This window comes from Haliaeetus albicilla, chromosome 10, assembly GCF_947461875.1.
Source record: "Haliaeetus albicilla chromosome 10, bHalAlb1.1, whole genome shotgun sequence".
Taxonomy (NCBI): domain Eukaryota; kingdom Metazoa; phylum Chordata; class Aves; order Accipitriformes; family Accipitridae; genus Haliaeetus; species Haliaeetus albicilla.
The window spans coordinates 10402445-10416221 of NC_091492.1; the positions used below are offsets into that span (position 1 = coordinate 10402445).

The 13777-nt window shown below is 39.4% G+C and overlaps 1 protein-coding gene across 1 annotated transcript in view; it reads left to right on the plus strand.

The window, feature by feature from the left end:
- The window catches only part of BEAN1 (brain expressed associated with NEDD4 1), a 63483-nt gene extending 53158 nt beyond the window's left edge, over positions 1 to 10325 (plus strand). The window contains exon 6 of the mRNA XM_069793425.1: positions 6683 to 10325. Within this exon, the coding sequence (XP_069649526.1) occupies positions 6683 to 7031 (349 nt within the window). The 3' untranslated portion in view covers positions 7032 to 10325. The remainder of the gene's footprint in view (positions 1 to 6682) is intronic.
- Positions 10326 to 13777: the final 3452 nt, after the last annotated feature.

Here is a 13777-nt window from a genome sequence, read left to right on the forward strand (position 1 = left end):
GGCACTTTGGAGGTCCATGTACCACACCTCTGGGAGCTTTGAAGTCAATTACGTTAGGAGATCAGCATCACTCTACAGCTAATAAAAAGAAAGAGGTTCCTCCAGAGTACCTTACCTTAAGAGGAGTCTCCCCCTTGTTTAAATAGCCACTTTTCAAACATATGTGACAAAACATTCCCAGAAAATAGTCCAGTAATTTTATAGAGCATTGGATCATTCCTTCAGGGCTCTGTCTTGGCTGACACTGCGGGCTGTTATCTCTAGGTGTTACATGTTTCTTACTTACCCCCTCATCCACTGTAATTTGGGATCAGTCATAGTAAAAAATTCTCATGTAATGTTATCCAGGCCCCGAGACAGATGGATGTTGATTTAAAACTAACAATATAATTAGGATGACTGAAACTGCATATGAGGAGGTGCCACTTAACTTGCACTATCATTCTTCTAATCACTAGGCCCCAACAGTTCAAGGTGTTTCTTTTTTAATAAAGAAATATGTTTTGGCTCTTCATTCTAAGTCACTGTTCAAGAATTAAACTAAGTGCATGACTGAGACAAGCCGTAATATGGAATGGATTGCTATTATATGAAAATATTAAACTAATGCTTAATAAGTCACTGACAATGCATGCAAAAGAAAAGTCAAAATATCGTTACTAAATGCACCTAGTATCTCAAATGGAAACCGTCAGTATCAAAAATAAACCTAGAAAAATATCCTGTCTCATGACATATGTCACTGTAAAGGCAAGTCTGTCAAAAATGATACATTTCCTCATGGTAGTTATATATCACCAAAGAATGTATGTATTCTAAGAAAAAACACCTCAAAGGAAACACTGACAGATTTCCAGGCTGCTGTCCTATAAACCCAGCTGTTAATAGATTGTGCCATCAGACATAGCATCATCAGCTGAACTACTTACATGGTCATCAAATGCATCATTATTTTTTTCCTTTGATCCTCCTTTTGGAGAGTTACAGTATATTTGTTCTAATTTCAGCTTTTCTTTATTAGGTAACAACATCATATAAACAACCTTTGTGTTGTTTTCATCGTAGCTTAAACCTGTCAGCACATTTATTTTGCAGATTTAGTGATTCTGTTTACCATTATTAAAAGATGACAGTAGGTCATCAGCAAAATGGAAACTATGCAACAGAAGCAACTTTAGTAGAGTCATAACATATAACAAATGAACAAAGTAAACAAAAAGACATCTATTTCACAATGAATTCTTCATTCCCCAGATTTGCCTTTTTTTCACTAGCTATTGTTTGCATCTTAAAAAATTCTGTTAGTAGAACCTTCTTCTTTCCCAGAGAGCAGGTCATAATTTATGAATGACAGGAAGTTAAGTAAGATCTTTTGGGTTTCCTTAGCAACAAACCTATCCTAATACTTACTGCAATGAGACCTGACAAATTCATGAAGTTATTTCCCCCTCCAACATTCTGAGTCAACAAGGTCAGCTTCAAGAGCTGCTGTATTTTTTAAGCAACATTCTTCTCTTTGCAGATCACATCTACATGCAGTAAAATGATGTTAACAGACATCAGCCCTCCTTGCCTTTCCTAGTATAATTATCCCTTAAAAACTCAATAATGTAGTCTACAATGACAACAAAGTTATTCTGACAAGAAACAAGGCCAAAAAAAATGCAGACAACAGCACATTTCATGGTCAGTAACCCCTTCCTTCTCATAACTGCCTGTAAGACACATTGAACCTTAAGATAATATTATTTAAAATGCACCACAAGTACTGCAACCAAGGATTCTTTTCAGGGCTGAAAGAGATGCACGATATTAATGAGATGCAGTGTAATGAGTTCCTGTGTCCATTATTAAGTTATAGTAACATTTCAAAAGCATTTGCTTTCTTGTCTAGAAGGATTTTCCTGTGACTGCTGTACTGAACTTCAAGCATCAGCTACTTTTTACATGTACAATAACTTCACAGAACTGAATCTCTCAGATAAAACATAACTATCATTGTATTTTTTGCAAGAGACTAGCAAGTATTTTTGTTTCTCCACTTATGTCATGCAAGCTCCATGCTCTTGCATTTTCAGTTGCAAAATATATATATACACACATATACACATATGTATGTAGGTGTCATTCCCTCAGCAGTTACTGAGGTTGCACTTTATGATATGGCTAAGAAGTTCAGCCTGTGAGCTGTGGTCTAAGACCTACACCACTTCCTCCATCTCTTACACTTCTCTTTCTCTTGTGTTGCATTGATGCCCATCTGACTATGCTGTGAGTTTCCAACTTAGGTAGCTAAATCAGTAGAAATCCAGCCCAGAAAAAACCACACATACACACACACAAAACCAACAAAAACCTCCAAACAGACACACACACACAAACCCCATGCACGCAACCTTTTTGCCTATTTAGCTCCAGATTGGGGATCATGGTTTGGAGGAAGTAGTGCAAGGAACACAGTGGGAGTATGCAACAGGGCAGGGGACACTTCCTTTCAGTGACGTGGACGTTGGCTCATGTTGAAACCACTGCTTTCCACATCACTGAGCTTTCCAGCTGCCACCTTCTCAGATGAAATCAACAGCATTAGTTACCATACTTAAGTGACTTGCATGTAACACTATAATTTTAATATTAGGAATCATCATTATTGATTGTTATGGATGCACTGGTTCTTTTTAGTGGTAACCATCATTACATAGTACCTCTTGGCCCCTCCGGTATCAAGGTCTCCATACCAGCTGAAGAGAAAGCAGCTCCTTCATTCTATTCTAGTTTGTGCTGTTTGCAAGTAAAAAGAAAGAAACCTAAAACCTATGTCAAAGGTGCAGACCTCATACTGCAGGACAACTTAGCAGTACCACTTAATTCGTGATACACGCCTCACTGCAGTAAAATGCAAGAGTCCATTCACCTCTTCTCCTCAAACATGAAGCTTTATTTTAAGACAACAGGAGGAATTTAGTCCAGTATCGCTCACATCAATACATGGTAATCAACTGCAAGCAATGATTGCTATTACAATTTTTTGTAAGTAATCCTTTAAATCTTTTGAGGAATGATTTTCCAACCACCAACATACATGGACAGTGGGTGCCTGTCAAACTGTGTATTACTTCTTGTAATACTTGCTTAGAATCCTCTAATAAAAAAAAAAGATCTGGTAAAGACTAGATGTATAAGTTTACATACTATGATCTCTTTGAAGGAGAGATTGCAAAGTAGAATTCATGCTTATAGTGTTGATGATTCATTAATTATACTACAGGAATACCTCTATAAAAGCACTCTGAAAACACAACCAAATTACTGAGGCTGTTAAAGAGAGGACGGAAAAAAACCAAAAACGAACAAAAAAACCCCACAAAACACTTGGAAGCTAGGTCAAAAAATACAAAGTTAAAGTTGCTTGTATGACATTAATTCATCTCCTTCCTATCCTCAACAGAAAATTATAGGAACCTTATCTGTAGCCTCCACTAACAGTATCATAGCAATAGCTATTTGCAATGTCAGCATTACAAGCAAAGATACCACGCTTAGGAGAGAATATGGGAAACTGAGTATCATGATCATAAGTTACAATAAGTTATTTTTTAAAAAAAAAAAAAAAGCTATTTGAATGATTTTTAGTTGCCTCCTTAGCCACAACAATCTGTAGGCACAGTTGTAAAGGTGCCAAAAAGTTATTTAATTGAAAATCTGGCATGTGTTACTTATGGCCCTATTAGATTTTTTAAATGTAAACTTAATTGCCAAAAGTGAGGGGGGAACATTACTTGCATTGGAGTTTGGACAATAAGGGAGAATTATTTTTTATCCATCATATATATGAAGAAAAAGTGCCCTAACACTAATATATTGATACTTCGAACTAAACACTAAAATGCCAGGTCTTGAATACCATAATTTTCTACCCATTTGTCTTAATGCTTAAAAGTCTCCTTCACAAAAGACCACTTTACTATTTATCCCACCAAGCATTTTAGTTCTACAGAGCAGAGCTATGGTCCCTGAAAGATATTAAAGTAAATCCAAGGGAAAGAAATGTAGATGATCAGATAACAACAGTAAGTAGAATGTGCCCATTTCTCCTTTAGGTCAGTGGCAGACTTCCCTTGTGCTGGGCTTGGGCCCAGAATCAGGAGACAGAGAAGCTTCTTCTGTGTCTCAGCAAAAGGATTCAAAATTTTCCACCTTGAAACTCACATTACTGTGAGCTTTTCAAAACTGAAACTCTTTTACTACAGTAAAAGGACCCAGTAGGTGCTCTTCATTAGCCTGATTAAGTCAGTCAAAATCTGTGGGAAGATTTTAAATAAATTCACTGGGCTTTGGGTCAGCAAAATGTAAATTAAGTAAAGATGCAGCTCATAGTAAGTAATCATGCAAAGAGGGGCTCCTCCTTTACTCTTGCTGAGCTCATGAAGAGTTGAGGACATCAGGTCCTCGATCTCTGACTGAGGTCTAAGATCTTTTAAAAAGAACATCAGGTATGCTTGAAAGCTTCAGTGGGCTTAGTAGAGGCTGGACTGAAATCTTTTTCCACAGGCTATACAAAAACAATTCAACCTCCTACGTGTTGGAACTTGTTTCTGAAGTACCTAGCAGCCCTATTCAGGATCTTCAGAACAGCTATGTTTTTAAATACCATTGTTTCTTATGGGGAAATAAAAATTTTCTAGTCTGAATTTAAAACCATTGTCCTCATAAATATAAAAATAAGATAAAAGAGAGGTAAAAATAAAACCACCTGTGAATATTTGAGTTATTTAGTAACCTAGTACTAAGATTTCACTTTCTTACCTTTCCCTTCCCTAAAAACCACTGCCATCACCCGGACTAGGAACAATACCATCAAAATCATCAGGAGCACTCTGAGGGAAAGGTACAAATGAGTGCAGCAGAACCAAGTATTTTTCTAAGGCAGGGCCTCCATGGTTGATTGCAGCAGATTTGAGCTCACTCTAACCAATGCAAGCTGCCCTGCTGCAAGCCACTTACAATCTACAAGTAGGGTTTATTAGCTTGGGTTTAGCCTGGCAGTAATGCAATTACAGGGGACAGAATGACTGCCTACAGTCTGCTGGGAAGACATACGCTAAATATCCTAAGTTTCAGGAAATAACCTAGATCTTAATAGCTCTGCAGTTAGCGTGGTTGAGGAAATGGGTTCTTAATTTGTCTGGCTCCAGCAGAATTGTTTTTCAGGTTAACTGAGCAGGCAAAGGTTTTTACAGGAAACATTCTCTCCTTCACAACTGGATTTAAAACAATCCCAAAACAGCTAAACAAGGCAGCCACAAACAAAGCAGGTCCAACATTTAAGATCATGATGTTAAAACTCTTCCTCGCTTTTGCCTGTAGCCAGTGAACCAGGAAAACGGGACCTTCCTTCAGACTACTAGACCTGGGCTGGTTTGATAGCAAAAGTGAAGTCAGCTTTAGTTTGTGGACAAACAGATGATGCTAGGATCACTAGACAGTGGACCACCCAGATAACAGACCAGATCTACCAGTTCTGGTTCAGCCCCCCTTGGGGCCACAGTGAAATCTCTGCAGAGCCCTTAGGCTCAGAGGGCTGAGGATTGCCAGAGTAGCACGGTACACATGCATGGAGCCTACTCATGTCCACTCTGTCCGTTCCCATCCCCTTCCTGCAACACAGAACATGGGAAAACACAAGCACAAAGACACGCTGGTCTATCCAGGCTCATTATTTACCCCTTCTGGGCCTCCCTAGGCTGTGCAGTCCAGGCTCCAATCTGAGGTGCCTGTCAGCATTCACAGTGGGACAGCAAGCACTGAGCACAGTAGTGGAGTGAGGAGGTAATAGTTCACCCTGGCTCTAGCTTGGTGGCATGGACGTAACTACAAAGCCTGGATAAATCTGAGCTGGCTTCTCATGGAAATCCCACAAATTGGTCTATCTTGCATTCTTCCTTTTCGGGAGGTACATGACGGGGAGTCTACCAAGTATCAGAATGACCAGCATGAATCTATCAAGATTATTCATCACAGCTCTGCACCTCAGCAAGAAATCCTGCTGCCTCTGCCAGCACAGATCTGCAGCCCAGACACCATACCGCATGTAACTGCTGGCTGAGCACCAGAGACCTGTGAGTCAGGAGGACAGCATTTGATGTGATGCTCTAGACTCCATCTAAAGCTCTCTATAGCTTATTTTGTAACCGTAACATGGCAACACCACTTCCTTTTTCCCCAGCCATTTTCTAACTTAGCTACTTACAAGCCGTTGAGAGCAGGAATGAACCCCCGCTGTGTTGCACCTATGGTGACTGGTGCAGGGTGCACAGCTTTGTGTGAGCCAGCAGTGTTACTCCTCCCGCTCCTGCGTAACTGGCTGTAAGGAGCTGGGCTTATCCCCAGGCACCTCAGCTGAACGGTACTGCCACATGGTGCTGCATGGTACTTTCATGCAGGAGGATGGGGTCTAAACTTTCACTGAGACCTCTGGGATTGTCTTCAGGTATTTGGAAACATACTTTTAAGTGTTATGCTCTCGAGTGTCTCACATGGCAGGGTAAGCAAGTATGTAGGCTGAGGAACAAAACACCAGACGATCCTTTTCTTCTCACTTTACCTGCCCCTGTTACACTGAAAATACTGTACTGTGGCATTTTTCACAGGAATCTAATGAAATATTCTTTTTTTCTTTCAGCTACGATGAATGCGTGGGGCCAGGAGCAACACAAATATACATTCCCACAGATGATCCCCCCCCATATTCTTTTACGGACCCTTGTCAAAGAAATGAAATATCTATAAACTTTAGCCTGGAAGAGGAAGCAGCATCTGGAACTACGGGACAGGCTGCAAATTATGCAGTCAGGCTGCAGGACTTGCAGCAGCCTATTTCATCCATCTCTTTGTCATCTCTCACTCTGGAGGCTGCTCCCCTGTACGAAACGGTGGTGTGTGAGCAGAATGTCCCCATCCCACTTGTTCCAGTGGAAGTACTGAAAAATTCTTCCACTGATTATCAGACCCTTCTGAACCAAATCATGTGAATAAAAGTGGCTCCTTCAATTCTTCTGAAGAACTCAGACCAACAAAAACATTTAAAAGGAAGAATAAAACCTCTGAAAGTTTTATCTATTTTATATCTTTAAACAGGGATGCAATGGGATTTTATTTTTTACTGTGAATTTTGAAAGTTTACCTAAACTTCCCTCTTTGTGCTTCAAAGTGTTCCATGACATCACACAGCATAAAAGAGCAGCAGTGACAAGCATTGCATCTGACCTTTTTGAAGCATTTCAAAACACATTGAAATCAGCCACTCTTAATGTAGATACATGTTATCAAGTCAAGCCTACTTGTTGATTTTATGATACTTCGCATGTTTTAGAGCAGAAGGAGAAGAAAAGCATTTTGTTGTCTTTGTAGGTGTCACTTGTACATTTCATTCAGTGTCTTGGCAACAAAGCATTTTTAAATAATTCTTTGACTAACTATGTATTTCAGTAGACAGAGACAGAACACTGCCTGCAAAACATGACTGTCAGTACCACATAGGAGCAAAAGAAAAAGGAGAATAATATTTTGATAGTCACATTTTTCCTTTGGAAAGCCTGGCCAGTACCAGGCTTTCCAGACCATTGCAAAGCCTGCTGTAAGTCTTCCTCAAAAGAAACCAATGGCAAGTGATGGAGAAGTGGCAGTGGATCCCCAAAGACCGATTGGCTTTACCTACAGAAGCTGTACTACAGCTGTGTGCAGGCCTGGGAGCTGCATGGCCTTTGCGGGGACTTACTATAGCCAAGGGAAGGGCAGTGTCTGGAATCCCAGAAGATGCTTCATGCCAATTCCCATGCATGACTGCATTTTGAGACACTAACTGGTCTCCTTCTTCAATAAGGAGCCTGTAGTGTTACAAAGGACCTTGACCTCTAGTAACTGCACTGGTGTGATGTAAATAACAGATGCTGGACTTGGCATGCACAGTAACAGAGAACCTCACTTTGTGCAGAAGCCTCTTACTAGGCACCATCCGTTTCGCTGAAATTGTGCTACCCACAGATCTAGCCTTTGTTCATAGACCTGGACTTCTCACACATTCATATAATAAGTGCATACAAGTTGGAGATGCATACAGAACAGCAGAGGTAAACTGCAGACGTGAGGGTTTAATCTTGCATGGTATAGAAGCACCCTATCTCCACCCAAGGACTAAACTACATCTTCCACCAGTACTAGTTAACAGAGTTATCAGAGGCTCATCTCCACTAAATCTCTTAGAAGTAGTCTCACTGAAAAAAAAAAAAATAATCTCTTTACACTGATAAAATTAACTTCAGTTTACTACCCCCACAGAAAGATATGTAAAAATTACTATAGTAAATATATAACTGTGTTTAAAAGGAAGCACCATCCAAATTATTAAAATTGCACTTAGATTTTCTGTAAATACTAAATAATTTTCAACTGTAATCATCACTCAACACTCCAAAGATTGACACAATTATAATTAATACTTAGATGGGAAGTAATTATATGGTTCTTACTGCTGTATAAATTATACCATTACTGGGTCATATGCACGTGATGAGATAAGGTAAATATGCATTTTTTGCTAAGTAGATGAGAGTAAATATGTATTTTGCTAAAAAATAACAGAATTCTTTTAGAGTTCGGCAAGATTTTCAATATTCTTCGTATACTATACCCAAAACAACAAAAATTCACAATTTTGCATTGCAAAACTGCTGGCAGGCATTGCCAGAATGTAGGCTATATTTCACATTTGTATTTTTAACAGACAGAACTATCCCTCCGTATAAAGTACTAGCGTAAACAGTTTTGTGGTATGAAAGTATCCTGCAATAAGAGAGACAAAACTCTACACCATCTATTAGCAGCCAGAAATTAAAACCCATATAGAAATGTACCAGTCAGTTTTATTGGCAGGAAAAATAAAAAGTGAAGGAAAGCACAGAGGTTTATTTATGCAGAATAGGACATGCTTTCATAGCTGTGTCTTCCTGCAGCTCTTGGACACCTGCCTAGAACAGGGTAAGGCACTGGGACCAGACCCTGCTTCAGGCTGCTATTGGGGAGGTGGAGGGGGAAATCTAAGAAATATTAGAAGGCAAATGTGATTTTTTTCTTCCCCTGAAAGTGAATCTCTCTTTTACCTGTAATATGGCAAACCTGAAGGTTCTTCTGAAGATAAGCACAGAGGACTTTTCACATCTGGCAGGCAAGCCTCTACTCTGTTACAGATGCTTGCAGTTTCTGTGCATTTTGGGAAATCCTTTCAACCTGGTTGGCTTTTAACCTGACAGGGATTTCATGCCCTTCTACTAACTTTCTATCTGTGGTATAAAAAATAAACTAATTTTAATAGGCCTCTGATGAAAATTGGAGATTTGTATTTTATCTAATGATAGAAATGCATTACTAAGATTATAGAAAACTAATCAAAGTCTGTCTTCATTTGATAACCCTTACACATCCTTAGCATTGCAACCTCAATTTTATGTAGCAGCATTACTTACAAATAGCTGTCTACTCCCTCTTGTGGTATACCGCTTTATGAAGTCAAGTCATCTAGTTATCACGCTACACAGAGTTCACAATAAGGGACTCATCCATCAAAATATTCCCAGCTTCTTTGTCACACGGATATGGAAGCCAGCCAAAACATACACTTCCATACTGTAGCATTTTTCTAAGTCACAACTAAATGCATAGGTTATGTCATTCATTATCAAGAAATAATCTTTAAAAAACAAACTGTGAATTAAAAGTAGAGTATGCTACTGTGGCTTGGAATTTTCTACTCTTGTTAATCTTTTTTAGCTAGGTGATAGCCAACAAAGTTGTGGAAACAAAGCTTATGAACCCAACCCATATACCTCTGTAAACAGACAATAGTAGAAAGAGAAGTTTATAGCTCTAAAGCTGCTCTAACAGCTTCTGCTGCGACTACTGGAACAGTGTTGACATTTCTTGTAAAGATGCATAAGAACATGTTTTCATTTCTTGAAGAATATTTAAGATCATGGATAAATCTCAGCAAAGTTGACAGAGTGCGTCCTGATGCTCCTCTTAAGAAATGCATATCCCCCTATCAGATTTTATCCTAAACTCTCACATAATTTTAATGCCAGTCCTAAAACAGGCTTAATACAGGCCTTTCATTTATTATGTGGGTAATACGAGAAAGAAAATTGTTTGGACATGCTGTTTCTTGCTATGTGATAACAATACTGTATTTCTGTAGTCATATCTTTGCTTCAATTTTTAGTACACTGATCTTTACACCAAACTTTTAGTAAAGAACATACATGTATTCTGTACAGCTTCTGTGCTTTTTATTGCGTCAGTATCACTTTGGAACCATGCACAGCCTTTAGCCACCTGTTAATCAGGCAACTAAGCAACTGTTGACTAAGCAACATCGTGCTTCAGCCACTTAAATTTGGACGTTACATTTGTCAGAGATCACAGGAATAAGCAGCCATCATAGCAGTCAGGTCTCTCCTGCTCAGGGGGATGAGTCAGTGCATGCCCAGCCAGGATCAGCCCAGCTCAGCAACAGCAGGAAGGGAAGAGTCTGCAATACTCCTGCAGTGGAAATTGTTACCTTGAAATACTTTCAGGCATTTCAAGAAGCATCAGAAACCCTCAAAAACACATTCATAGGTACCTCTGAAAATTACTAAGGTCAGGAGACTGGAAAATGGCAACATACTGCCAGGAAAAAAGAGGAAAAGCCAGGAAGTAACAGGCCAATCTTGCCAGAAATATTCAGAGAATTTTTTAGCACAGCAAGGTGAGTACCACTGTATTTCCTGAATGGAAACTACATCAAACTGATCTAACTGGTCATGGTACAGTCTGACAAATCATTCCCCTCCTTAAACTAGAGAAATACTGTCTACATAAAATTACAACCACAGACTTCTGTAAATTAAAATAATAATCATCATACAAGAGAGTATTTATCAATTGCTCTGTGTTAGTTTGAATGGATGCATCCAGTGGGATCATCTATGTCCTAATGAAAACATCGAGTTTTGCTGGATTTCAGACCTTTGAGAGAGAATGGACCTGTTAAAATCAGCAAATTACATTAAACTAGGAGAGGCAGGAGTATGTAGGAGAGCAGGACTGGAATTTGACAAGACAGAGAAACAGCCTGGAAAGAACAACATGCAATCCAGTGAACACAAATACAATTCCTGCACTTGAGAAATGTAGGCTCAAATTCAAACGCACAACACAGAGTGACCTGTTAGACTGCAGGAGAATGTCTGAGAATTAGACTGAGACAAATATGGGCTAACTATGAGCCAATAATGTCATACTACTAGGAAAAAAGAAGAAAAATTAACAACAGCCTGGGAATATGAACAGCACTATTATTCTTAAAACGCTCAAAACATCTCTCCACTCACTACTGCTCTTGTTAGGAAACTGAGTCCAGGCTGAGGCTCTGCAAGTCAAGGAGACTGACAATCCTGACAGCTTAGAGGAAAGGAACAAGAAAGTTGAAAGGCCTAGTTATTATTTTTCTTGGTTTTGCAGGACAGAGAACAGAAAGCTGTTCTCCATTTTCATACAGAAATGAGATACTAGAATTGAGGGGAAATGGAGAATTAGTATTTCATACATTGTAGAGAGAGAAAGATTCCACATGTTACCGGGAACGGAAAGGCCAAGTTTCAGTCCTCTCCTTCTAGTGGAGCTTTCCATATCCTCTCTTTATCACTGTCTGACAGTGTCTGATGCTGCTTCACAGCCTGGGAATTGGCAGTTGTACATTTGTCACATAATATTAGCAGCTCTCCAAACCCTAGATGTTCTGCCAGTACCCTCTGGGAAAAGAGGATTCTCTTAGCCCAGACCACATTAGTGACCCACTGAGAACTACGTAATTTCTAACACCATACTGTTGTCACAGCAAAAAGTTTTCAGTGAAAATACTCATCACCACAATTATATCCAAGCACCTCCAGCTCTAACTCCACTGAAGTGATGTGCTACATGTGAAGTGGGAATTGCAGATAGATCAGAAATTAAATCCATGTTTTCTGAATCCCCAACAGCACCTCATGCATTAAAACTTCTCAGCTAGCAAAGTTCATATTAATTTCCCTTTTCCTCAGCTCACAGTAATGTATGCTTGAACACTGGCTACTGAACTCATAAGCATACAATAAATTCACAGCTTGGATTTCAGACAGGTCCATATGCATATATATATTCTCATTTCCATTAAAGCAAGAAAAAGTAACAAGCAAAATAGCTTCCATGTCCAGCAGAGGCACAAAGTTAAAGCTTTAAGGAACCTAGAAGCATCCACAGTGGTCCATTCATGTTTTGGGTCCAATGCCTTGATTCTCTTATTTGTTCTCCTGCATCTCCTGTCAATATTGTTTCAATAAACCTCCTCTGCCTAAATCAGCCCAACTGCAATGGAAAAAAAGAAGTCAGGTATATAGCCTGATGAAATTCACCAGGTATTGGCATTGTGTCTTTTGAATGCCAGGGAAATAGCAATAGTTTCCATGCACAGCTGGAAGTGGCCATTCCTTTCTACTCAATTCCTCTTGTCTCCTAGGACTAATGACCAGCTTTTTGCCTTGCTGTAGTCTTTAATAGAAAAAAAAAAATCACTTTGATAGATTCTGTCTTCTGTTATGCTCCAAATGAACCTAATACACTCGGAATGGAGAAACATTTTTTTTTTATTTAAATTCAAATGACAATGAAGCAGTGAAAGAACCCTGTAAAAATTAAGATTATTTTGTCACAGCTTTACTCCTAGCAGGATTTTGTATTTCTGCAAGAGATGGAAATCAGTGACAAATAAAATTAAAACACCCAGAAAATAGCAAAACTTTTTTGCAAAACATTTCAAAATCTCACTGAAGAAGGAGGAGCAAGATGGGAGACCTCATAGCTCAGGGAACTGCAACCGGACTTTTGGGCACCTGGGTCATGGGCGAGTACTCTGCCCAGCTGGCAGTGAAGGGACTGGTATCACACACATGCCAGGGAAGTGATTAAGCTTCCCTTTCAGAGAACAGGCTTTTAAAGTATTAGGACCTTCAAAACACAGAAAATAAACCCCATCCTTGGACGCCGTACTAGGAAACTAATTCAGAGAGCAACAACGCAGTGATAGCTAGATGGATGAGACAACTCGGTATTTACTGTGTTATGCAAATACGCTTTATTGAAATACTCGAACCAGCAACAAAGCAAGATTCCCTGTATCATTCTACTAAAACGCACCAGGCTTTAACAAAATGCAGCTATTCTATATGTTAACAAGAACCACAAAGTTTAAAGACTCCAGTCCCACCCCTGTGGGAGCAGTGTACAGAAACATGAAATCCAACCCTCATTTGGGTCAATAAAGTTTTGCATATGGCAAGAAGAGAGCTGAGCCGCCTGCAGGCACCCTACTAAGAGCACAGCCAAGCTTGTCTGTGTATGCATGCACATATGGTAGGGGAAGAAACTCAGATATTGCAGCAGATGGCCAGATGGCCTCATTTTAACATGTGGTGGTAGTATGGGGATTTGTCCCCCTTTCCCTCTTGGCTAGATCAGCAATTTTTATATAGCAATTATCTATACACAAATTCTACAAAAGTATTTCCTAATGACATTTCACTTGGAATGACGATCAAAAGCATATGTTTTTGGAAAGCTCTCTTGCCTGGAAAGTCAGAGAGAAAAACCAGTTTGTTTGTAACACCACACAGCCACTTTCTGCAAGAAAAGAAAGAGGGCTGTG